The sequence below is a fragment of the Epinephelus fuscoguttatus genome, linkage group LG13, assembly GCF_011397635.1.
Source record: "Epinephelus fuscoguttatus linkage group LG13, E.fuscoguttatus.final_Chr_v1".
In the NCBI taxonomy this organism is placed as follows: domain Eukaryota; kingdom Metazoa; phylum Chordata; class Actinopteri; order Perciformes; family Serranidae; genus Epinephelus; species Epinephelus fuscoguttatus.
The window spans coordinates 18,711,279-18,739,183 of record NC_064764.1 but is presented as its reverse complement, the minus strand read 5'-3'; the positions used below and the strand labels follow the sequence as shown (position 1 = coordinate 18,739,183).

Sequence of the window (27,905 nt, the reverse complement as noted above, 5' to 3'; positions counted from 1 at the left end):
CCCTGAGTCCAGCCATACTACAGCACGTTGCGCTCTCACATCCTCCTCCCCATCCTCACGCCCCGCCCTTTCACCGTGAGGAATTAGGGTTTTTTTTTTTTCAGCCATTCATTTCTATTTTTCCGTCACATGGGCTCTTTGGGTGCAATGTGAGTGAGCTGTCGACGCTGGCTGCGGCTCGTTTAAAAATGATGGGGATTTAAAAGACGGAGCAAAGCGCATCGGGACTCCGCATCTTTCTCTCAGCATCTCCTCCGCTGCTGGGAGGCTCCAAAGGACCATGCAACACCTTAAGCCATGGCGAGCTCTGCTCCTTTTGACCGTGCTGTGCCACCCGGCAATCTCAGATAAATACGGTAAGATGATGATGATGATGATGGTGGTGGTGGTGGTGATGGTGGTGGTGATGGCACGGTGCTTATCAGAAAAAAAAACACGCGGTCATTTCCTGTAATGTTCCCACAGGTACACGGTGTGGCTATAAGTGGCTGATGACTTTACGGTGATCTCATCTGATACTTTATCCCCTGTGGCATCGCTATCACTATCCTGTAATGTTCCAGCACAGACTAGATACAGAATATCTGTGCTTATGTGGCATTCTGTCAAACTGAACTGTACATCATTTGAAGAGAAGAGAGAGATGGACTATGTGGATAAATGAGATAATAATGAGATTAAACTGAGGCAAAGGAGATGGAGGATGCAAAGAGTGTCAGGGAAAACTGAGTCTAGTGGATTTCTTTTTCTTGTAGAGCCTGGGATCATTGTGAATTTTGATGCAACCAACACTCCTTATGTTGTTTTTGGCATTATGTTATCATTCAGTCCTTCACTTTATTATGGAGAAGAAAACAGGAGAGACACCACATCCAGTTATTGGGGAAATATGAGCCCATAGAACATGATAAAAATAAAGTAGACAGCATGATTATGTTTTAAACATAAAATAAGAGACACTGAGGACAGATTACGGTAAACAGAATGAGAGATGCACTGCAGGCTGCATATAAGTGACTTCAGTGATTTTTTTTTTTTCTACATCTCAAAAATGTGTTCACTGATGCCTGAGCACTGTCAACCACATATTTCTCTCTCTCATCAGTCGAAGCTGCTGTTTTATTGACTATGTTATTGAATATGGCAGCAGCACTAGTTTCAGTTTAACAAATTCATATTGATTATTGCAAAAGACAGAGGGATTTCATTATTTCTCTTTTTGTAGATCGATGCATTACACTGGCATAATTTTTAATTGACACAATAATGCAACAAGTGAATTGTTACACCCCTCTGTGTACTTTATTGTAAAGATAGTTTTATTGTTTATTTCCCCAGTGTTTTAAAAACACAATCTGTCTGACATGTGTAGGTGGAGATATGTGAATTCAGTGAGTAATACAGACTGAGATTCAGAAAGGCCAAATGTTATTCTCTCCCTCAGGTTGTCTCCGACAAAAACAAGTGAGCAGGGTTTTGTTCTAACAGAAGGTTTACCACCCCCATCACTTCCCCTCCACCCTGTTCTCTATAAATTAGGGCAAATTGTGTTTATTTTCGCCAGTGATTAACCTGCCGATTATTTTCTTGATTTGTTTGAGCTGTAAAATGTCAGAAAATGGTAAGGGGAAAAAAAAATGTCATTCAGTGTTGTTCAAAGCCAAAGATGACGTCCTCCAATGCCTTGTTTTGTCCACAAGCTGACGATATTCAGTTTACTGCCATGGAGGAGTAAAGACACCAGGAAATATTCACATTTAAGAAGCTGTGGTCAGAGAATTTTGCCAATTAATTTATTATCTAATTAGCTGATAGTTAATTTAATAGTTGACAACCAATTTATTAGTCAGTTAATTGTTGCAGCTTAAAAAATAATCAAGTAATTTGAATTATTTAAGGTATATTTTGCTTTATTGCTCCAGTTTTATCATCTAAGTGTCACCACCCAGATGTGATGCATTTAGCAGCTTTGTAACAATTCATTTCAATTCATTTTAAGCATCGAAAGCAGCTAATTTTAACAGCAAAGGATGTTAGAAGTTGATGAACTGCGAATTAAATATTTCAAATCACCCTCAAATGTGTCTTCTGTATTGTCATATTGTTAAAACCACTATTTTGAACACCACAGAAACATAAAATACTTTAAAACAAAAATAAAATTGCACATATTTTCCATTAGGAGTCATACATCATATTTAAAAGACCCTAACAGTGAACAAATGGTCAGCTCAATGGGAAACCTCTCTGCGAGTGCCTGAGACTTCAGCACCATGGAGAGAAACCACTGTTGCTTCCCTTTGTCCATTCATCCATTAGCGCCTCTTTGCTTCCACCTCTTTTCTTTCACACATGCATCCATCCATCTGCTCATTTGATTAGCTGTCCATCCATATGTGCGACTGTCCATCCTCACGCAGCCTGTGTGATGTTTATGTCAAGGCCGACGTCTCAGCAGCCCGCTGTTTCCCTACGGGCGGACGTCCTGATGCTGTGACAAACACTGTATTATAGGTCAGGTTTCCCTTAATGTTCCTCACCAGACTTAGGAGGTTCACTGGAACCTTTGTGCTATTTTAAGATTCACAATTTTGAATGAAATTGTTCTTACAAAAAAAATAATTATTGTTGTTGCTGTTGCTACCAGCTCAACTGTTTGTAATGTTAAATTCTTCATCAATGTTGCATTTATTTACCAAACCAGATTGTGTGGGAAATTTAGACATGATTCAGAAATGGAAGCAAATTTTAAACCCTTGAAAATAAACAAAAAATAAACAATATTTTGCCATTTATTTCTTGGATTCAGCTCCATATTGCTTGTTGGCTCAACACCACCATATGCCCTTTTCTGGACAGCTAATCAGTGTTTGATGACAAGGACTAGCATTCATGCATAATATCCTGTCAACACTGTGATGATGTGTGTGTCAGTCCCTCTTCAAACCCCCACATGCTACAATTACTCAGATGCCTCATTATTTCAGAGGCACATGAAGGCTCGCTTAACCTTCCACAGATTTTAGAGCCTAGGTCTGTGGGAGAATGTTGTTGTGCAAAACAGCCCCTGGACACTCTGTTGGTGTTTTTAAGAAGTTGTCACATTTGTGTGTAAGACTGAGAGTAGATTTGCTCCCAATAATTTAACATGATATTAAATTTTCGTTGCCATTAAAATATAGCCTCAAGTTTCAAAGTGAGCAGTTTGAGAAGGAATTGAAACTGTGTGTGCACAGTGTGTGTGTGTGTGTTTCTCTTCAAAGAAAGAAGAGGTGAGTCACTGAAATTGCTGTTAGGTTCTGCGTCAGTTCAATTAAAGATGGAGAAAATCATTTTCAGTCTTTTCTTTCTGTGTTTGTGCTCAGGTAAACATTAACTTCACAGATCCACCCATTCTGTCATCTTTTGCTATTCATTTTTGATACTAGTTTGGGATGCATCTGTCATTTCCTCACACACATGCAGATTTCTTAGTGTTTTTTCCCTAATTTCTGTCTTACACGTGCAAACAGAGACAAAACCTGATCCTAAATAGGGGTAAAAAAAAGGAGCTGTGACGTGAAAGAGAAAGACAGACAGACTAACCCTGCATATTCGGCTGTGTTACGCTCCTATCTATCGTCAGCCACCTGCTCCTTCCCACACCTCCGTGCCCTCCAAGGTCTTACTCACCACCCGCAAATAAAAAAAATAGTGGAACAGCTAAAAATGACATGCACAGGATTTCGCAAAAATACTAGTGGCAACACTGTTTAATTAGAAAGCAGTTACCAGTGTAGTCCAAATTTAGTGTCTGTCTAATAAATGTTAAATAAATGTTTTATCTTCACTCATTCTTATCAAAGATATGTGTAGAAACACTGATAGCCTGTTCCACCTGTAACACATTTTGCTGATGTCTGCAGGAGCAAAATTATTCAAATGCCAAAAAAGGCAATTTTGCATTGCTGAAGTTGAAGTTGTGGGTTTTATGCTAATGAATAACACTAGTCGGGTACTTGGGGCTTTTAAAAAGTCCTTGTGCAATTACACCAAAGTCTTTTAAACGATAAGTGGAGCGTAGGCTGGCTTTGACACTGGTAGCATTTAAATATAAAAGACGGCGCGTGTACTTTAGTAACCGCTGTGCAGTACATTTGAAGTTGATTATAATGAGTAAGCCAGGGCTAAGCTTACTTTGTTGTGTTCTCATTTCAACATTCTAAATGTGAGTTAAAGCAGGCGTTGTCATGGAAATTGCCGTGAAAGATTTGTACTCTGAGTACCTGTTAGCCCCTCTCTTTGTCTTTCTACCTCAGGCTGCCTGTTTGAGAGGAAACTGTGCACGAGGGATCAGTTCTGCTCAGACGGTGAGTACAACATACACACACACATACTATACACACACACACACACACGTGCACACACAATCAAACATGATCTCTCTTGAACTTAAATGCTAAACTTTTAAAAAATACTCCTTAATATTTCTGTATCTCTACAGTGTATTAAATTATAAACCTTGCACACACACACACATACACACACACACACACACACACACACTGTACGTCACTGGGAGGGCACTTATACAAAGGCAGTGTGTGAAAAGATACAAACACAAGTCAAGGATTTTTCCTCTGTCAGCCCCATGTGTCTATCTCTCACCGTCACCTGCCCCTCTCCCTTTCCTTGCCTTTATCTAAGCCCCTCCCCCGCTCTGCTGTCTCCATGGCAACACTGACATCACCGTGAGGTCGACACCCCCACAGTTGTTGTGCTAATACAGCGATGAGTCACTGACGCACACTTACGCACTTCTCTGTGGAAATTGCACTTACGCACACCAGCAGCCATTGGACAGAATACAAAATGGCTCGGCGTACTTGCAGCTCAGGAGCAGACGCAGGGCTGTTTTTGTGCACATCTGTGGGTCTGAGGAGAGAAAAAAATAACGACTGCTTAAAGGTTGTTAGTCTGAGGGGTTGAGATGAGCCCTTTGTCTCTCTGTCTCTCTGATTGTGTCCTCTTTAAGACACCCACAGAGCAAAATCAGCCCTGTGTTTGACATCAACAAATACTAATTGACCTAATTTTTTTAGCTTGTGGGAGAAAAATATTAAAGTCCACTGACAGCATAACAACCGCCAGTCTCCATAGATACACACAGGTCTCCCACATGTAGAATAAGCAGCTACTGTGTTGAGTTCAAAAGAGGTTGAGGATATGTTTTACTGCATGAGACAACTAGGAGAGCGGTACAATCAATTGGAGACACTCAGACTCTTTTGGGTCTTAATTAAGTGAAGCAATGGCATCTCATCCGAATGATTTATACCTTCTGTCTGTGGTTAGTTTGGCCCCCTGAAACCAAATGCATCTCTGTTACCTGTCTGTGAGTGAATTAATTTACTTTGTTGGATAATGCTTGTCGCAAGTTTGCTAAATCATACTGTATTTAAAAAAAACATGTAACCATACTTGAAATGTTGTTGTTTCTTTTTGTCAGTCTTTTCAAATGCAAATCCAGCAGTCATTATGTTACCAGTATGAATCCAACCACTCCGTCACTCCAACTTTTTCGAAGCAGACTTGTTTGTTGACGTACCAGGATCAATGTCAATTTCATCTCTCTTTGTTGAGTGATGTGGAGACTGATCCGGTACACGAGACAGCAAGCCTCTGCCAACAAAGGAGTACGCCTTCTGGTTCAGCTTAAAAAAACAAGCACTACATAATCAGCAACTGTGAGTCTTTGAATTGAAGCAAACACTTTTTTTTTTGAGTCTGCAAAGTTAGTTTTAACTCAGCACTAATGTTTTATAGTGTCCTCTAAGGTTTTGTCAGGGCAGTGGTGCATCCGCAATCGTCCCTTGAGGAGTCATTTGTCTGAAATATAAAGTGGCTTCTGTTGCCTTCCACTAGCGAAAGGGAAGATGGATTGTGTCTTGCATGTCTTGGTGCTAAATGTAACGCTCAGCATCTCGTAGATGCTCTCAGCAGTTGTTTATCTGCGTGTGTGACAGGATGTGGCTGGCTGTTTGCCAGGCAGATAAGGAGTTTTTCAGGCTGTTGATGTCCACAGTTTCTATACATTTGATAGAAGTAACAGAGTGTGCAGTGTTGGACAAAAGGCTCCTCCTCTGTTCAGCCCTCTTAAAGACACTCGCAGGTGGAGCTGTATGTCATTGGCCTCTTTGTGTAGGGCCATTTATACATGGACCAAGGTCAGGTTTTCTTGTTTAACAGGTATCTCCCTAGTAAGCCTGTAGAGTGTGTTAGTGTGTGAGGCCTGCGTTAGACAGAATAAGGTCATACAGTGTCACCTGAGTTCTGTGTGCACAGGCATAGCACCCTGACCTTGTCAACCAGCTGCTCCTTAAGGTGCATACCTAGGGGATACCAAGTCACTGTACTTCCGATGGGTATCTACAGTAGCTACAATGCAAAATAAGATGTAAATCAAAGCAATTGTTAGACATCAACAAACACTACCACCCCCCTGCTTGTGGGAGGAAAATATCAAAGTTCACAGAGAGCGTAACCACCACCAGTCTCCACAGACACACACACGTCTCCCACATAAAGAATGAGCAGCTACTGTGTTGCATTTAAATGAAAAGGTCAAAGTGGTGCTTGACTGTATGAGGCAACTAGGAGCAACTTTACAATCAATTGAAAACATTTAGACTCTTTTGGGTCTTAATTAAAAAGTATTTCACTGCTGGAGAGAACTAGGCCATCTGTGCAGTAGGAAGGATTTGGTGCTAGAAGACAGGAAAAGGGCTGTTGCATTTGTTTTTGCTCAAAAGGTAGAAACCCTACAACTTCCAGAATGCACTGCAACGCTTACTATGTTGGGTGACTTGATTTGTTTTGACACAGGAAACAATATGACAGCCAGCAGGTACAAATGATCTTTAATTACAGTCAAACGCTACACTACGATTTGTTTCTGAAAACATTTTAGTTGAGAAAGAGGCAACTCAGTAACGCAGCCTCTGTTTTTACAAACCAGGAAAAAGTATGGCGCCCACTTCCTGTTCCCAAACTCTTGCATTACAGCCAAGCAGTGCACAAAAACATGTTTCGGGTAACAGAAACTTGGTTTATGTTTGATCAACACTGCCAATTTCTGACGTCTCATCCGTGTTTGGTCTGAGTTTAAGAGAGAGACAGATGGGCAATCTTGCCTCTACAGGATACTTCCTCGGAAGGACCCGTCCTACCAAGAAAGGATCCTTGACTTTGAGAAACACTATTTGTGTCTATGCCTGTAACATGGAGGGAAGTTTACCGTAGTTAATTTACACATGCTACCCACATTATTATGACACAAAGCTGGTTAAAAATTGGCAAAGTATCCCTTTAACTGAAGCAACAACATCTCATCCAGATGATTTATATCTCGTGTGCACAGGCGTGGCATCAGCCGCTCCTTGAGGTGCTGACTTGGGGGATACCAGATAAATGAACAACAGGCCGTCTGGGTAGCCGTTTGGGTAGAGAAGGTTCAGAGGGACTGTCAAAAATAGCCTTACTGTAGCAGCACATGTGTGTGGTGCTCCATGAAAGTAAACGGGCAAGCCTATGAGATCATGAAAGGTTTCAATGGATATCAGTAAGAGCAGACATAATGAAATAAATAAAAAGACCATTTGAATGGGTTCCTATGACTTTACGATGAATTCTCAACTGTGCTTGTCATCACAATTAATTTGACGATGATCATTTTTTAAAGTGAGGTAATTTCAGCCAAACTTCTCTCTCATTCCCTCTCACATGTAACAGATACCTCCCCGTCCAACACTCAATACTACTGTACACTCCCTGCACAAAAGTGATACCCACAGAAATAACCCCAGCTCCAGAAATAGTCCCAATCCAATCAAGCCATGCAGTTTGCTGTCTTCCCTCCATTCGTCTTCCATGTCCTCCTCCTCATGTTCCTCTGCTCTCTGTCATCAGTCAGTTCACCACCAGGAATACGACAAGCTACTGTATTTCTAGCCCACTGGTGAAATTCACCATCGGGGTACAATATCCTGTGTCATATCACATCACCAAAATCAACTCTTTGTAATTTGATTTTTGGTTTTTAAAGACTAGGATGGAAAATAGTTTATATCTGTATGTCTTGCCACTGTTCTGCATCTCTTTCAGACTACGGATCAACTTGGTTGCATCATAACACTAGCAAGAGGCTAAGACATTGACCTGATCATACACCCACCCACCTAGAAGGAGTTAAACATGTCTACTAACTCTTCAATACATCGGATGGCAAAAAATAAGCAGTGCTGTTTTCTATAGCATTTTGTGTCCATATAAACACGTTAATCCTCACTGATCTGTTCAGTGCAACAATTTACCGTTTCACTGTGGCAGGTCGGGTTGTGTGAGATTTAGCCGGGGTAGTGAAAGACTGTGGTGACTCATCAGTGCGCCAGATAACACGTAGTCTGCTCTGTTTTGTCATCATACCCATCACGTGGCAAACTGATCTTCGTCTACAGAAACATCTTCAGTTTTACTCACTGAGATTTCAGAGTCAAAACACAGGTCATTTAATATCAATAATGATAGCTCTACATAAAGTAAGGCATTTCTTTAGCCTATACAGTGTAGTGGACTTCTCCCCGGACAGTTTTCATCATGGCTTAGGTCCAAACTAGTTATTAAATTATAATAATTTGATTTAAAGGGGGTGAACTCTTGTATGCCTCAATGTACGTCATTATGTAGGACAACAGCAGGAAGCTTAGACTGCATGCATGACATTGTGTGAGCTAAGACTGACACATTGTGCAGAATTTAATATCCAAAATATGGATTAATTCATGATCAAGATATGAGAACAGTTCACAGAACACTGAGCAAATGCTATCATTATTCCTGTTGCTATGAGGCTGCCTGCAGGTTGGAAACTATTTTCAAAGGAAATGTTCTACAGCAAACACACACTGACAGTGTCAAAAGCAGTGACAAGCAGTATAAGTGCGTGGGCTGCACTTTAAAACTATGACTCACGGCTGTGGGCTAGTGTGGTGTGGGCTACCATAAGAAGTACGGGTAGTATCGCAAAGTACTGAACCATACGTCAAGGGCAGCTTCACTGAAATATTTACGGGAAACTGTGCTCTTTTGATAAAAATCGGAGAAAATAAAAACTTCAATTGATGCTTGTTAAATTTGTTTGTGCAGACTGTGCTTTCTGAAGGCCTTTTCTACAGCAGGCATTTTGATTCGTCATAGTATGAAAGGACAGGTGTTACTACATTAACAATGCCTCTGAGCTAATAAAAGTGTTGCAGAAGTAAGTTTTAAAAGAAATCTCAAATGTTCAAACTTGGAAAATAAGAGTTAAACATTATTTGTGTGTGTTTGTGTGTGCATTCCTTCCAGATGGGCTGTTTGGTCAGTGTCGCAGCTCCAAGCAGGATCTGGTCCAGTACCAGGTGTCAGTTCCAGTTCTGAAGAGGATGCAGGAAGTCCTAAAACAGCTCATGATGCACGGTGAGATCATTCATGAAAAACATATCAATAGCATTCCTTGACAAAGCTAAAACTATGAGAGGGAAAACCTCATCGCTTCTACGTAACTGTGAAGAAAGTCAAAGATTTAGGCAACAGTAGTAGCCAAAAGGGTCATTTTAAAGGGACAGTTCACGCCAAAATCAAAAATGCATATTTTCCCTCTTACCTGTAGTGCTCTTTATCCATCTTTATTGTTTTGTTGTGAGTTGCAGAGTGTTGGAGATATCAGCTGTGGAAATGTCTGCCTTCTCTGGAATATAATGGAATTATATGGCACTCGGCTTGTGGTGCTCAAAGCTCCAAAAACATACATTTGAAATACTTGACAGCGATGTGTCTTTCCAGAAATCATGACCCTGTTACTCTAGATAATCCACAGATTTTGTTGTAAACAGGGTCATATAGGAACTATTTTCTCTCTACCAAACTTCTCCCACCAACCAAATCACAGTGCAAAAGCAAGCATTAATGTTTACATTTCACGCTGTCACGAGCCTCTTGTCTGTGGGGTCGCACACATGCCGCGTCTTTAACTGCCTGGGAAACGTGAGGTCGGTGACACTACTTTTGTGCCTATTTTTGTGCACGGCAGCAGGTTGTGACTTAGGTTGCTAAGCACAAAGTGGGGTAGAGCACGCACATCCAAGATATTACAGGTACAGGACCAACAAGCAAACAGACTTTTTTTTTTTTTTTTTTTTTAAAAAGGGGTGAAGTCCGCACACTGTTGCAGTTCCTCAAATGTTTATTATATAAGATCAACGTTTCTATCACATGGATCTTCGTCAGGATGGAAGGAAGGATTTAGGTTGCTAAGCAGCCTCAACAAGCAAGGTACCAAAGTGCAGAGCTGATCCAGGTGCTGTTTATAAGTGTGTGGGCATATTATCCGTGGGACAGATGTAAAGCTCTGGCAGCTCTGCACTAAAATGATCAACTGTTCCATATTTGCCCGATATTTACCGAAGGAGCGCGCTTGCTGAGTGTCTACTTTCAAAACAATGAATTTCAGGGCGCAAAACACGTGGCATATGTAAGGCCCCTTAGAGTAGATGCACGCTCCCATCTGTGCAGTAACATATGGGGTGCCGTTTGTAAAGTGTCTCACACTGAAAATAACATCAACATTTTGCCACATTTAGCTTCAAACAATGTTTAAAAAAGTATTGTGATTTTTTTAACGTCACCTTTTACCACATTTACAGCAATATTTGTTAACTTAGAAATATATTAAATAGTTAAATCTAAATATTAAATGTGGCACCTAAATGTTAAATGTTAAATCTAAATATTAAATCTAAATCTAAATATAAATGTTAAATCTAAATGCTAAATCTAAATCTAAATCTAAATGTTAAATCTAAATATTAAATCTAAATCTAAATATTAAATCTAAATATTAAATCTAAATCTAAATATTAAATCTAAATCTAAATGCTAAATATAAATATAAATATAAATGTTAAATCTAAATATTAAATCTAAATCTAAATGCTAAATATAAATATAAATATAAATATAAATGTTAAATCTAAATATTAAATCTAAATCTAAATGTTATGGGTGAAACTAAATATTTAGCTAATATGCAAATTCACACTGCCGGTCACCGGAAGTACCAAAATAAAAGCTCGAGATGGTCAGACTGTTTATAGAATCAAATAACGAATTAAAACCAATTTATCGGGGGAAATGGACACTTGAACATACATTAGCGTGATAATAACTACCTAAAATAACAAGAAACGTGTTTGGAGAAATTTTATTTGATGTGTACTTTGAGCTGTTAGTGTCCCTTCTGAGGGAATCACCTTGTTGTTTACAAATACTTCCGGGTAGAAGATCAGCGGGGTTTAGCAACATATATATATGCACATCTCACGTTTTTCACGTCACTGTATCACCGTTTAGACTAATCTGGTGTTTGTGAAGCCTATAAACACTATGACTGAACAAACATTACTATCACGGTCTGAAATTAATAACATGGTTATCGTAGATTAGCGAGGCTAACTGTTAGCTGTTAGCCCCGTTAGCGGTGTCTGTAATGACTCACTAACTCTAAACGGTCCGTGAAGAAAATATTTTTTCCAGCGGATGTCTTAGTTACAACATGATTGAGCTAACTTGAGTAGTTTAATGTCGTATCCGACAATGGGAGACATTTATCAGTTGACGTCCTTATAGTTTTGCTGCTGCTGCGTCCTCTGGTGCTTTCTAGACATCGTTATTTCCCAAAACTGAATAAATACCACACATCGCAACACAAAACTGCTTTGCTAGCTCAATCATGTTGTAACTAAGACATCCGCTGGAAAAAATATTTTTTTCACGGACCGTTTAAGAGTTAATGAGTCATTACAGACACTGCTAACAGGGCTAAGAGCTAATGGTTGTTAGCCCCTCTGAAGGGACACTAACAACTCAAAGTACACGTCAAATAAAATTTCTCCAAACACGTTTCTTGTTATTTTAGGTAGTTATTATCACGCTAATGTATGTTCAAGTGTCCATTTCCCCCGATAAGTTGGTATTAATTCGTTATTTGATTCTATAAACAGTCTGACCATCTCGAGCTTTTATTTTGGTACTTCCGGTGACCGGCAGTGTGAATTTGCATATTAGCTAAATATTTAGTTTCACCCAAAACATTTAGATTTAGATTTAGATTTAATATTTAGATTTAGATTTAGATTTAGCATTTAGATTTAACATTTAGATTTAGATTTAGATTTAATATTTAGATTTAACATTTAGATTTAGATTTAGATTTAGCATTTAGATTTAACATTTAGATTTAGATTTAGATTTAATATTTAGATTTAACATTTAGATTTAGATTTAGATTTAGCATTTAGATTTAACATTTAGATTTAGATTTAGATTTAATATTTAGATTTAACATTTAACATTTAGGTGCCACATTTAATATTTAGATTTAACTATTTAATATATTTCTAAGTTAACAAATATTGCTGTAAATGTGGTAAAAGGTGACGTTAAAAAAATCACAATACTTTTTTAAACATTGTTTGAAGCTAAATGTGGCAAAATGTTGATGTTATTTTCAGCGTGAGACACTTTACAAACGGCACCCCATAGTAACAAGGTTGGTTTGGTAGAAAGAAATTAGCTCCTATATGAAACTGCTCACAACAAGGTCTGTGGATTATCTTGAGTAATCAGGTTGTGAATTTCTGGAGAGACATTGCTGTTGAGTTTTTCATATGTATTTTTTAGGTGCTTTGAACACCAAAGGCCAAGTGCCATCTAGTTCTACTATATTTGAGAGAAGACAGGTATCTCCAACACTCTGTGACTCACAGAAAAACAATCTAGATTGACAAACAGCACTGTGGGGAAGGTGAAAAAAATGTATTTTTGATTTTGGGATGAACTATCCCTTTAACAGTTTATTCTATTCACTTTATATTCTATGTGCAGAATTTAATTTTCAGTCTGCTATCAGCCTGTGTCAGTTAAATACAGTCAGTGGAAAGTCATTACAAAATAAAATATTTTTTAACACAACAACACTCTGCAGCCATGGTAGCATTTCTGTGAGGCATATACATGCAACATACAACACAAGTGAGCTAAATGCTAACATGCTCAAAATGGCATTGCTAACATGCTAATGTCAAGCAGATATAATGTTTACCGTGTTCACCATCTTCAGTTAGCATGCTAGTGTGCTAGCAGTAAACACCACCACAAAAATCCATTAGTTTTGCAAGTACTTGAACACAACTCGAAACCGTATTGATTTCAGAGAATCTCTCTCTCCACACACACCTCTGTCTTCCACTCCCACTCTCAGCTTCTTTAATTGCTGTGTGTGTGTGTGTGTGTGTGTGTGTGTGTGTGTGTGTGCGCGCGCGCAGGTCTTTCCTGGCAAGACGACATCACCCAGCACATTTTATCAAAGGAGCTGAAAAGAGTTCCCCATACCACCCACCCCTCCAAGCCAAACGCCTCTTCCTCCTCTTCGCATTCATCTCCGTGAGTATTCACTACTTAGTGATATTCAGTGAGGATACACCTTTAACACAAAACACACGAGTCAAAGGAGCCAGAGCCATTCATTCCTTTCACCCTGAGTCACCATTTATTTCCCCGTGGATCTGTTCCTTTATCCTTCCTTCCTTTCAACCCTGGCATATCCATCCTAATCCTGTTTTTGTGTCTTTCTGGGTTGCCAGGTCCAAACAGAACATCCCCCACCACCATAGTTCTAAATCTGGGTCTGCACCTCCTGGTGGCAACTATGTGGACTACATGATTGTCGAGCCTCCTCAGTCCCCGCTACGTATGCAGACAGCCTCCATGGACCCGTACACATACCACCAGGTACACACACACACACACACACACACACACACACACACACACACACACACACACACACATTGTATCATTGTATGTCATTCTGGAACTTTACAGTCATGGTAAATACATCAGAAACCTGCTTTAAAAGATAATATATATATAATATATATTATAGAGTCATCAAAGCAGAGAAAACACAAATATAAATTTAAGGAATATGGCAGTGAAGATGTAGATATCACCCATGCATGCATACAGTGCTAAATCAATTTAAAACCTCTCCTAATTCCAGCATAGATATCAAGATGACATCGAGAGATCACTCATTGGAGCAGCAGGCGGTTATGCCCGCCCCTCTTCAAGGTCCCAGGCCAATCAGAGAGAGCGAGAGCGTGACAGGCAGGTGCTACAGGAAGCCTTGTCATTGTACCTGGCATCCGCACAGCCCTCTTATCGCCACCGAGGGGCTGCCTCCATGGCTCCTGCAGGTAAACAGGACTGTCAGTCTGTTTTCCAAAATAAAACACACAAGAAAAAACAGTTTGGCCCAAAAAAAATAGTCATATAAGCTGTTTCTTAAACATAACGCCATGCGCAGGTCTGCCTTATTATGAGGACTTTGAGCTGGAGATACCAGTGGACTATGTGGAAGACTACACCCTACAGGAGAGACTTGGTACTGCTGGCAGACAACAAGTGCAGCAGAATAAAAAGGTTCCTCAGGACATCAGCACTCCATCAGGAACCAATGGTGAGAAAGAGGAATTTAATTTACATGATTTATTACATCATTTCTTTGCAACAAATGTAAAGAAACGCCTCAGCAGTTTCGAGCTAAAGGCGAACTTACAGTGTGCATCTACAGAGCATCCATCCATTTTCTCAGCTGCACAGTGCGAAGATATAATGTTGGTATCCTGTGTTAGATGGCCTGCTCCAGAGGATGTCAGGAGTCTTGCAGAGGTACGGAGTTGATCCCAGAGAGCTCAGTCAAGAGCAGCTCTACAAGCTCGCCCTCATTCTGCAGCTGATGCGGGCCCCAGACAAAACAGGTAGTCTTTCAGTCATGTTAAATTTCGAGATAGAGCTGCTGCTTGTAAAGCTAGTGTTGCTTTTTAAGATGGTGGGCATGTAATTTTGGAGGAAAATCTTATAAATATCCCAAATATGAATCACATCTTGATAGCTGACACTTGTTTTAAACCATCACTTTGTCCTTCTCAACACAGATCCAATTGAAAAAGACCTTATCACCCTTAAGGAGGTATGTCAGCATCCATTGTCAGCAGTGTTCACACAAAGCAATCACACACTCGTATCCCTGACAGGTCTTCTCCCATCCCCCCTTAGATGCAACTGTTAAAAACAGACAGTGACTCACGTAAGCCTGCCCCTATCGCCGGTCCCCCTGAAGCCCCTCCTGCCCCCTCCTCCGCCACAGTCCGAGCTACGCCTCCAGCCAAGACCGCCAGCCTCTCCGCATCTGCCTCCCAGCCCCCACAGGCTGCTCCTGCTGAAGCTGGACAGGGCTTGAGGGAGCAGGGGCCACCACTGGTCGAGGGTGCAGGAGCCAAGGAGGAGTATGGGTACATTGTTACCAATCAGAGGTTAGCACTTGATTTAACTGAGCTTTAAGTTCTTCTGTTTGTTATAAATAAACCGCACTAAATCACTATGACAATATTAACTGCCAGTAAAGAGCAGCAAATAGGACACTTATTAAACACGATGTTTCCAAAGAGGATAATAATGTTTTCCATTTGTAGTCCTCTGAGTTTGTATGATGGCGTGAAGCTGTTGGAGCTACTGGCTGATAAGATACACCTGACAACCAGCAGCTTCATCAACATCAGGTAACCCCACCATTATGTGTGTCAGTGTGTGAAAGAGTTGTAACTATTTTACTCAAAACAATGATATAAAACATATATCACAGTTTACAAGCATCCAACATGTGTTACCCTGTGGTTTTGTGCTGCCAGTGTGGTGGGCCCTGCGCTGACGTTCCGTATCCGCCAGAATGAACACAACATGACGGCTGCAGAGGTGGCTGCTAAAGCTGGTGAGCTTCCAAAACAGACAACAGAACACCTACCTACCCACACGTACACACGAGCATGAGGCGAAAAACACGTGGGCGCACGGTACTGTTGCTCACACACTGTGCATTTTTCTCACATCGATAATAAATGTTGTTGTTGTTTTTCCACCCTGACAGTGTCTGAAAAGAACTTCCTGGAGTCTGAGACAGGGCTGAAGATTGTACAGACTGGTGTGGGAGAGGTAATTGATACACACCGACTCACTTAGCCTCCAAGGAAAATTTCCTTTGTGACCCTCCTATCAGTGGCATATGGAGCAGTTGTCAAGGCAACAGAGATATATTCACTCCTCTGAATTCCTTGCGATTTATTCACTTATGGGCCGTAGCTTGACAGATGATCAGACTTGCTAGTGTCAAATTAGACTCCCGACAGACCATCAGCTCATTGCTGTATATTTTTATGGATCTACCTTATTTAATTAGTGGCTTTCATGGTGCTACAGAGTGGCTTCTTTCTGTGTCTTATTGGGATGTTAAAGGGACAGTTCACCCCAAAAATCAAAAATACATATTTTTCCTCCTGCCTGTAGTGCTATTTATCAATCTAGATGGCTTTGGTGTGAGTTGCAGCGTGTTAGAAATGTCTGCTGAATATAATGGAACTAGATGGCACTCGGCTTGTGGTGCTCAAAGCGCATTTGGAAAACTTAACATCAGTGTCTCTTTGTAGAAACCATGACCCAATTACTCAAGATAATCCACAGACCTTGATGTGAGCAGTTTCATGTAGGAACTATTTTCTTTCTGACAAACTACACATGCCAACTATATCACTACACAGAAGGAAGTGTGCATCTACTCATGGATGAGAGGCGCACGAGACATAAACAATAATAGCATCCTCCTCTGCTTGAGCTGATGCATAGCCTTTGTGCACTGGTGTTTGACAAAGCGACAGTATTTGATGAGTTCAGTACATTGACAACTGCCGCTGCCCAGAATGTATCATACTGCCATGAAAGGTACCTTTGTGCGCCATATTTGTTGCTAAGATCACTGACAAAGTGGCGGCATTCGACGAGAACAGGCTGCTGAGCTGTAACGTTAGTTAGCTCAGTGGTGCTACTTGAGCTGGCAGTACATGCACACTTCTTTCTGTGTAGTGATACGGTTAGTGGGTTTAGTTCAGTAGAAAATAAATCGTTCCTACATGAAACTGTTCACAACAAGGTCTGTGGATTATCTTGAGTAAACGTGTCATGATTTCTGGAAAGAGACATTGCTGTTGAGTTTTTCAAATGTATTTTTTTTTGGCACTTTGAGCACCACAAACCGAGTGCCATCTAGTTCCATTACATTGGAGGGAAAGCAGACATTTCTACGGGTGATATCTCCAACACTTAGCAGCTCACACCAAAACAATCTAGACTGATAAATAGAACTACAGATAAGAGGACAAATATGTATTTTTGATTTTGAAGTGAACTGTCCCTTTAAATGATTTATATCAGGCCATATTACTTATACTATGAGATTGTTGCTTGTGAAATGATTCGGTGTGTTAGTGTTGAGGAAAACCAGTACAAATCAACACTTGATGCACAGGATTAAGAACTGGTTCAAGTGTGGTGTGTTTCACACATAGTAACCCTACTATACTCGACATGTTACACACAATCCTAAATAAGAGGATATACAAATATCTGCTACACAGCAACTAGCTCCATAGTTGGCTTCATCATCAAATACCAGTGAAGTCAGTGAAAAAAAATGAGCTCAACTTTTTTTTTTTTTTTTTTAAGAAATATGACCTTATGAGTACTGTGCTGTACCACGATGCAGACAAAGACAAAGGCAGTGCATCCATCTCCATTATAGAGCTTGTTTTCCGTCCACCACTTCACTTGCTGTGCTGTAATCATATTGTGTGTGGGTGTTTGTCTGTGTGCGTAAACCCCTGTGAGTGCGTGCAACCTGGAGGGCAAGTGGCAAGAGCAAATCAGTGAGTCAACACCTCATTACAACCATCATTTCACTTGTTGCCATGGTGCTTCATCTTCCCAACCCCCCCACCCCTTACTGTGGCTCCCAGATCCCAGGTGCTATGGCAACAGTCACAGGTGTCATTAACCTCATTATTCGCTCTTCACACAAACAGCCCTGATTCCAGGCTTCTGAATCATCGCCAGCATCTCACACTTTGTTTATAATGGACTGATAACAAAAATTCCCATTTAGACTTAATATCAGAGTAAAACACACACACACACACACACACACACACGCTTGAATTCAGGCCTGGAGATAATAAATTAATGGAACGTGTGTCAATTCGGGTTAATTCATTCAGATATTCTTTCATTATCTTTTCAGTCAATTCAATTAAAATGGAAGCATGATTTGTATACTAATTTGAAGGTCTAGTGTGAAGGATTCAGAGGCATCTTTCGGGAGAAATAGTGTTTAATAATCATAACAATGTTTTTATTAGTTTATAATCACCTGAAAATGAGTTGGGATAAAATGTTTCAATCCACAGCTCTTGTAACCTTTCCAAATGTCATCTGACCAAATGTATCAAATGCCTATAGTGAAGTTATGTCACAAGGGTTGTAAGCCCCAAAATAAAATATATACACTGATTCACAGGCATCTCTTGCTATGTAAGCCAATGGGAAAGTGTCCTTTTGGGCCACAGGGCCAATTACAGTGTTTGGCCACTACAAAATTTGGCTTCAAAACCTAACACATTTTCTGGGGGCTTGGTCCTTTCCCAGAGAGTGGCCCAAAACGGGGAAAATCAAATTGCTCTAGATAGTGCCGTTATGCGTCAGCCACCAACCATAGACTGTAAAAAGAATGGATGTAGCTACTGTGATGTGACCCATTTGTTTGTGTACTTCCATTTGAAGCCTTGAGTTTGGCATTTTGGTTGTTGCCACCTTAGTTTTTATGGAGCCATATGTTACCACTTTTGGACAAGAAGGTGGTGCTGTGGAAGAGCAAGGGGTGGAACTAACTCACAGAGTATAGCGACACCTCCCTGACAGCCTGTCAGTCAAGCGGCCCTGCCCTTAGTTATGCGTAAGTTTGGGCCTGAGTTATGAGTTATATATATATTTTTTTTTTTTACCCCTGTACTGTTGTCATGGATGTCGAAATTAGCTATAGACCAAAACTGATTTTTGTACCAGGCTGTAAACATGTTTTTTTCTGCTGTAACGTCAGGCATTGTAGCACGGTTGTCTACAGGGATTTACTCTGTTTTGGAGCCAGCCTCAAGTGGCCATTTGATGAACTGCAGTTTTTGGCACTTCGGCACTGGCTTCATTTTTCAGCCTTGGAGGTTCCCACTTGTCCTAAACACTTCGCACACTGGAGAAGTTTTAGTTCTAGTTTAACAACTAGATGCCACTAAACCCTACACACTAGACATTTAGGCTACATGATGTTTTAAAAGATAAACAGCTGTGATACTAAAGCTGGAATGTACTGTTTGATGAAATAGCAGTTTTTTTGTGTTCAGGTATTCTGTTTACTTTAACCTTTTGATTTGGAAATAATTTTTATTCCCTTGAGGTTGGTCAGTTTATTTACATAATTTTGCATTTCTTATCTTGAGTGACATTTTGAGAGAGTGGTGATTCAGTGACAAAGTGTGTGGCTGTGGAAAAACATGACTCTACACCTACACCTTTAAATTTCCCTCTGCTGTACTGGGCACTGGATAGCATAGTGAAAGCAGTTTTGAAAGATATAAAGAAGATAAAGAAAAGGTGGAATGACAAACAGTGGCGATCTAAATGTACAGTAAGGATGTGTGGCTTGTACTTTATCATGGTTCCCTGACCTCCATGGAGCCTCTGTTGTCTTTTTAGTGGGTTCCCAATTCATACTACCTCGACTTCTCTCTACATCAGCCTCTCACTGAGCACACCTTGCTGTCATATACACTTACGCAGAAAACAAATGTGTGTTAAATTGAATTGAGTGACCTTTGAATTTCAGTGGTGAGGGTAGATTCCCTGGGGTTGCTTGGCTCGCGTGTGCTGCTCTCGAAAGGCGAAATGTGTGTCAACACATGTAGGTAGCACTTTGGTGCGATAATAATATGTTTTCTTTGTGTTCCTTCACATCTTACTCACCGCTCCTTGTGATGTGTTTTTCCCTAGAGGACAGATGCACGGGGTCTCCCTCAGGTATCCAGGGTTTCCCAGGGCTCCAGCGGCACAATCATCACCCTTGTTTCCATGGCAGTCGTAGGAGGCGTGCTGGTATTGGCCATGGCCGTAGCTTGTCTCAGGCACTATGCTCAGCAAGTGGCCAATGGCAAGCTTGGACTGGGGCCAGAGGGAGGAGCAGAGACACACTTTGACTACCAGGTAAGGCAACATGACGAGATTCAGGACTGAGGAAAGGCCCTTTTATGTAACGTCCCAGAGGTTTTGTTTGTTTTTACCTTGGTGTCAATGTCTCAGTGGTGCATCGCAGTGATTCCCAACCAGGGGTACTTCTGCAGTTACCAGGTATACATGGAAATATTGTGGTGTAGATCAACTAATTGAAAATAAATTAAATAACAATTTGATTAAAAAAGTAGAAGGGCACTCAGAAAGCACAGACCTCCACCAAGGCCAGATGCCCTATTTTGCAATGTTAACAAAGGTGAAAAATAATTTGTGTGGTCACCCTGTGATTCAGATCCACCACAAAATTTAATGTGTTCTTCCTTGGCCCATGCTACACCCGTCCACCAAGTTTCATGAAAAATAGGCAGGTAGTTTTTTTCTGTAGTCCTGCAAACAAATGGACAAACCAAAAGACAAACAACCCCAACTGAAAACATAAAGAATATATATGTCAATATATTGAGTCAGCTGTAACTTGAACCAAATGTGTTGCATTTGAGAGTGCTTGAAAAATAGTTAGCAAAGATGTATACACAATTTGCTAAAGGTATTGTGTGAAACCTTAAAATGTAGCTTTGTAGCTAAAAATTATCAGTATAAAGTTCAAATAGTTAGCTAGTAAAAGTAATGGATGACTAACAGAGAGAGTTTATCAAAATTAATGAATGTGCAGTTGCAATAGTTTATTATTTATTAATGTTTATTTGTATAGGGACGAGTATGGAGCATACATACTATAAATACATTTATAGCCTAAGCTAATTTGCAAAGCCTGTCTCTAGCTGGGCCTCAAGATAAAAAAGACTCAGCAATGGTGGCTTAGTGGTAGAGCAGGTGCCCCACGTACAGGGCTGTTGCCGCAGCGGCCCAGGTTCAGGTCCAGCCTGTGGCCCTTTGCTGCATGTCATCCCCTCTCTCTCTCTCCCCCCTTCACACTTACCTGTCCTGTCCATTAAAGGCAAAATGGCCCAAAAAATGTCTTTAAAAAAAAAACAACAACAAAAAAAAAACAAAACGCAAGTGACAGTGCAAAGTACAAATAATACAAGACACAAACTGCACTACATAATTAGCACCATAGAACAGGAAGCACCAGATTATTCATGACTGCATAACTGATTCCTCCTCAAAAACTGTTTCAGTTTGAGTTTAAAGTGATTGAAATCAGGATCAAATTTGAGTTCTGTTGGTAAAATTACACACAAGCTGTTTGTCCAAATGAGGATTTACACAGGGGAACCGTACAACTCCCATAAATCTGTAAAAGTGATGGCTAAATGGTTGATGTAGCTAAATGTCTAGCTTCTGCCACTAGTACAAATGTAAACTAACCTAAACACTGACAGTTACTTTGAATGAAAAAAATACTTCAATAATATTTTAAGATATTGTTTTATTGTAAACAGTGTTTGTTCAGTACTATCCAGTTAATGCATCGGGTTCAAATGAACACATTTAGAACCTGATGGGTGGTGTTGATGAAGGGGTACTTGAGTTCATCAGGTAGGGATGCGGGGTACATCTTAAAGAAAAGGTTGGGAACCACTGATATAATGGATTGGAAAAGTATTAGAAACCTTATTTTGTGTGGTCAAAAGGGCAATATATGTGTCAATTTACAATTGTTATTTAGAGCATATATATGAGGTTAGAATAAAGAAATGTCTTTTAGATCAGGCAGATGAGTGAGTACAGGTTATACATATATACATACATGCAATAAGTGTAATGTGCTCTTATTAATGCTAAAATGATCAGAAGTAGTCATCAATACTAAAAAGCTATGCCTTAATAAAAGGCATTCATTTTGATGTATTTGTCATATTTAGTACACTAAATTTTACTGTAACTAATTACTCAATCAATAAATATTGATACAAATGTATAGTTGCAGCCCTTTCATCAATTAATTACCTTTTCCCCCCCTTTGTACCGCCCCCTCTCTCCTTACTTTCCACCCAGGAGCTATGTCGGCAGCACATGGCATCCAAATCCTCTCTGTGCCGCCAGGACTGTGTGGGTGGGGTGAGCAGTGGCATGGCGGGGTCCGCCATAGGCACGGGTGCTGGCGGTCGAAGAGGTACGGACACTTCCCGCGTCAGCAGTGTTTCCTCCCAGTTCAGCGACGGTCCCCAGCACAGCCCGTCCTCCACCCACAGCTCCACCCCATCTTGGAGCGAAGAGCCGGCCCAGTCGAACATGGACATCTCCACTGGTCACATGATACTGGTGTGTATCACAGTGAAGAGAACATGTCCTTAATGGTGTAGCAAAGGAATCTCTTACTGTGCTCTCAGATGGTAACCTCCTACACTTTATCTGCTTGTCATTTCTCCGTCAGGCCTATATGGAGGATCACCTGCGTAATAAAGATCGCCTTCAGAGGGAGTGGGAGGCTTTGTGCTCCTACCAGGCTGAACCCAGTTCGGTGGCTGTGGCTCAGCTCCCAAGCAACATGGACAAAAACAGACATGCTGAATCCCTCCCCTGTTAGTTCATCAATGTGTCACTGTTTTCTCCCTGTGATGATGTCATGTATTTATCAGTCACAGATCACCCTGCTTACTCATTCATTCAGTGATGCATTCCTGTTTTCTGTTACAGACGATCACTCTCGGGTGAAGCTGAAGACTGAAGTAAACCCCAATAAACAAGACTACATCAACGCCAGCATCATTGTAAGAACTGATGATGTATCCCCTAATAAAATAACTGTATAGGAGTGTATTGCTCCTTTGCTGTAACTCATATCTGTTTGAGGATCCTCAGCAGGAAAACCTTAAAAGAACTCTGCCCTCTTCTGTCTCCTTTTTCACCCATAGTTTGATCATGACCCTCGCCAGCCATCTTATATCGCCACACAGGGACCACTGGCTCACACTGTCGCTGATTTCTGGCAGGTCAGTTTTCTCTTACTCCCAATTTACTTGATGTTAAGTGACAAAATAGAGCAGGAAATCTGCCTCGTTACTTACAGATTTATTTTAATGTAGCAATCAAATATGTGTGTATACATCCATGTATGTGTGTGTGTGTGTGTGTGTGTGTGTGTGTGTGTGTGTGTTTTCGCAATCCCACAGATGGTGTGGGAGAACGGCTGCACAGTGATCGTGATGATGACAGCTTTGGTGGAAGATGGAGAGAAACAGTGCGAGCGCTACTGGCCTGATGAGGGCTCGTCACTCTATCACATTTATGAGGTTAATTTCCTGTCATAACTCACGACCTTTAATTCCACATTTAGCACAGCGTCTTTTAATAATATGCTTTTCATTACGAATATTCAGTGTAATAGGTACAGCTTCCCTGGATTAGATTAAGTACACATGTACAAAAGAGAGGCAGGGCTATTTGTTAGAAATGTATATTTAAAGCTGGAGTGCAGAGCTTTTGTCTCCCCCTTCTGGCAGTGATTGTAATTACACAAACACCACCCAGGTGCTTTAGGTTCACATGAATGTTTGCCCTCTTCTTATCTCTTTCCTGTCTGCCATTCCTCCTTCTTTTTCCTTCCCTCTCTGTCTCTTCGTGTTCATCAGGTGAACCTGGTGTCAGAGCACATCTGGTGTAAGGACTTCCTGGTGCGTAGCTTCTACTTGAAAAATGTCCAGACGCAGGAGACCAGAACCTTGACGCAGTTTCACCTGCTGAGCTGGCCCGCTGACGGCATCCCCACCTCCACGCGACCTCTGCTCGACTTCCGCAGGTGAGAAGCTGCACGGTTCCACATGCACACGCACACACAGGCTGTCCCCACGTGTGCCCTTGATTTCAGCAGGTGCAACAATCAGTAAACACAAAATGGAGCAAAGCAGGTGGTCAGATTGCAGTGTGTGTGATGTTGCAATGACCCACTGGTCACTGGTTTGAATCCTCCTGCTCGCCTTCATCACATCCATATTTTTTCTGTGTTTCTAGTCTTCCCAGTCATTCTTCACTGTGTGTTCCACATGTCGTACCTCATCCGTCACCTTAGCTCTGTCTCTCTCCCTCTCTCCCAGTGTGCAGGTTGATAGGTTTGTATTTTAACATCTCCCAGTGTCATTTTTGTGGTTTGCAGCTAGTACTCTGGCTCCAGTTGCATAGTCACAAAAATGAGCATTGGCAGGTGTGACTGGCTACTGCAAGAGGGACAGTGAATCTGTGGCTTTCTCCTCACCTATTCTTTCCTGTTTTACCATGTCACTGTCGTCCAACACCTCATGCAGTCTCCACTTTTTCCTGTCCTGTCATCCAGTATCTAATATCGTATTGTTTTCACCTGTTATTTACCTTTCCACCCTTTCCATCATTGGTCACATTCTGCTTTCCTCTCATTGCCTTTACTTGAATCACAACCCACAAGTACCTGAAGCTGCAAAAGAGTATATTCATATGTATATTCATTAAATATGTGACCAAGGTTAGTTTCAAAAGCAAAGTTTATAATGATAATTTATAATAAACCTTTTTTCCCTATTCTTTGTTTTCCTTTCTTTCTCTGCTGTCCCTTGTTCCTGTTTTTCAGGAAGGTGAATAAATGCTACAGAGGTCGTTCCTGCCCGATCATCGTGCACTGCGGGTAAAAAATAAAATGATGATTCTATCAGTGTAGATTTCTGTCAAAACTAGAATCTGTAGAATAATGAAATCTGACTTTTATGAATGATATGTCTTTGGACAGCAGGTTGAGGTAAAACACTTGCACTGACTGGTTCCTTTTTGTCTCTGTCACTAACACAGTGATGGCACCGGCAGGACTGGCACGTACATCCTCATTGACATGGTACTGAACCGCATGGCAAAGGGTGAGCCACTCACACAGACACACACATATATTCTTGTACCTCTATCTTTAATAGGTCCCTCATTGACATAATGCATTCCCTAGCCCTTTACCCTACCCTTAACCATCACAACTAAATGCCTCACCCCAACCTTTACCCTTTTAAGTTAAGTTTTTACACCTTTTAAGCACTTACCTTTTTGTGTTTCTGTTGTGTATATAATTATAAACAATAACTTTTAACTGATTTTAATCCCACACATGCATCATTATATCAGTTTCTTTAATTCAATTCAACACTCATTATAAGACCTTTTGCCGTAGTTCAGCTGATTTATAATTAAACCTACTTAATGTTTGATTTATTTATTTATTGATGTATTCATGGACCTACTTATCTATTTATTTATCTCATACATCTCATCAGCAGTCAGCAGGTTATTTCTGCGGAGACCCTGGGGGACGGGAGCATCGTTGATAAATAAAGTTCCCACTGCCCAACCTGTGCAGTGACCCTGTACCCTCAGATTTGATCTGAAATTCAAATTATTGTATGTTCATGGGGCTCCTCCAACCCATATCGAGACTCATAAAAGGACATTTTAAAGTATTCCCATACTACCAGTCCCTAAGAGCATGAATGCTGCGTTTTAACCCCAATCTTACTTGAACTTCTAACCTGAATCCTAAAACCAAGTCTTAACCCTTAAATAGGCCTTTGAAAAAGTGAGGTTTTTGGTCTTCACTATATAACATGTAAAAGTATACACACACACACACACACACACACACACACACACACACACACACACACAAATACATAGGGTTAAATTCAGTACCTAAACATTCTGAAACTGACAACAAGGTCACCTGTTTGGGGTTAGGGAATTAAGTGAGTGTTTGCTCATAGGAGCTCAGTTACCTATTGTGGACAGCAGAGGGGGCTATAGTCAAAGTGTTTTTAATAATAATACATCTTATCTGACAATTGAATCTGCATGTTGGAGAAGTTTTCCTCTTAACCATAACCAAGAAATCCCTTTCTGTTAGAAATAAACTTGAAACTTGTCCCCAACTGCTTTGAATTATTATTCCGCACTAAGTTATATATAAATACTTGTGTTATATATGGCAGTTGTTCCATAAAGGTTTATAGTAATATGTCAATATGCATGATCAATCTAAAATCTTCACAGTCAATCCTATTTTCCTATTTACCTTTTTAAAAGTAGAGTGGATTCAAAGAGACGGCTCATATCCTCTGTACCCCCAAATCAGTGTACTTCAAGAAACTGTGGTGGTGATGCTTTCACTGTTCCTGTTGTTGTTAGGAGTGAAGGAGATCGACATTGCAGCCGCACTGGAGCACATCAGAGACCAGAGACCTGGCTTGGTCCGCTCCAAGGTAATACCAATGTGTGTGCGCGCATGTGTGTGTTTGCCACGGTTCCTACACCTTCTTAAACATCAAATTCAAGGACTTTTCAAGGACTCTGCATGCCCAGAAATTCAAGACTCAAACACGCAGTTTCTATTCTTGCACAAAATATATCAATTCAAGCACTTTCAATGACCCATGTCTACTTTTTTTGCTCAAATTCAAAAACTTTCAGGGGTTCAGGGACATGTTAGGACCCTGGTTTGCACTATTTGAGCACTTTTATGACGTTCATCGTACTACAACTGTTTCCCTTTGTCCTCTTTCCTCTTCCTTTCCCATCTTTCTATTTTTTCCTCCCCGCCTCTCACTCTGATCAGGACCAGTTTGAGTTTGCGCTGACAGCAGTAGCCGAGGAGGTGAATGCCATCTTGAAAGCCCTGCCACAGTGAGCTGAGGACGCAGTGAGGACATGCACAAGCGCACAGAAAGACGTACTCATGAGGACACCTCTGTACCATCCAGTCATGTATGTCTGGCCGTCACTGTAAATAAGAATTTGCTCTACCACACTTGAAGCAGTTACTGCTCTTGTTTTCAGCATGCAGTATTTGACCATCTACTCATTCTCTGGGTTTTTACAACTTTTTGGAACTTGATTAAATTCATTTTGGCGGGATGTACATATGGACAGAAGATCAGGTTTTTTTAACCAACATGGCACAAATTTGATTTTAGCTGCCTAAAGTTTCTGTCGAATTAAACAACGAGACCATCAGTGTGATCTAAAAAAAACAAACATTAACTTGAATATTCTATGCCCTTTCAATGTTAACTTTTGCCTGAGTCTGACAGGACAGAATACACTCCTGTTGATGGTTGTAATTCCATCTACCCTTTCATTGGACATGATGACTTGATTACGTCAAATGATCAATCAACATCACAAATGATTTAACATTTCTTTTACATTTTCTTGGATTAATGTTAAAATAATGTCAAGTCCCTTCACAAACTCATCAAATTTCTAAGACTGACACCCAGTAAATTTTCAATTCATTTTAACTCTATGAGTGTGTTGTTACGTGTCCACCAGAATACTGTATGCTACTGTCTAGTGTGTGTTGATTTCCAGCAGGTTTTTATCTGCGAGGCTTGTCTCTGCCTTGACAACATGATTGTTGGCTTTAAGCACTGGTCCTTTTGTAACGGATGCTGTACGTTTAACACAAAGTACACCTCACCCTCTGCGCACAAAGGAACATTGTTTGGGTTCTTTTATCGTCCTACTCAGCGTACCACCCTGTGATTAATGTAAATAATTCATCCTAATGATTGTGTTTATTTCATGTAGCAGACAAGATACAAAATATCTATAAAAATGTATTTTTGACTTGACTTGAATAAATTTGTGACGTGATGCAGCAAAAAAACTAAAAAAAAAAAAAAAAGCCTCAAGTGCTC

At 40.5% G+C, this 27,905-nt stretch overlaps 1 protein-coding gene across 2 annotated transcripts; it reads left to right on the top strand.

Moving 5' to 3' along the window:
- ptprna (protein tyrosine phosphatase receptor type Na) lies at positions 1 to 27,889 on the top strand. Of its 2 annotated transcripts, none has more exons than XM_049594726.1 (24): positions 1 to 356; positions 4,299 to 4,349; positions 9,385 to 9,495; positions 13,401 to 13,518; positions 13,719 to 13,866; positions 14,138 to 14,333; positions 14,444 to 14,596; positions 14,772 to 14,897; positions 15,075 to 15,109; positions 15,196 to 15,452; positions 15,612 to 15,698; positions 15,828 to 15,907; positions 16,064 to 16,128; positions 20,062 to 20,271; positions 22,264 to 22,527; positions 22,640 to 22,787; positions 22,903 to 22,976; positions 23,121 to 23,198; positions 23,379 to 23,498; positions 23,838 to 24,004; positions 24,806 to 24,859; positions 25,021 to 25,085; positions 26,395 to 26,468; positions 26,822 to 27,889. In XM_049594726.1, the coding sequence occupies exons 1-24, from the start codon at positions 281 to 283 to the stop codon at positions 26,891 to 26,893; spliced, it is 2,829 nt and encodes a 942-aa protein (XP_049450683.1). In that variant the 5' UTR covers positions 1 to 280; the 3' UTR covers positions 26,894 to 27,889. The 2 variants fall into 2 exon arrangements, with proteins under 2 accessions (XP_049450683.1, XP_049450682.1); XM_049594725.1 differs by having other exon boundaries at positions 22,261 to 22,527; positions 26,822 to 27,888.
- The last annotated feature ends 16 nt before the right edge of the window (positions 27,890 to 27,905 follow it).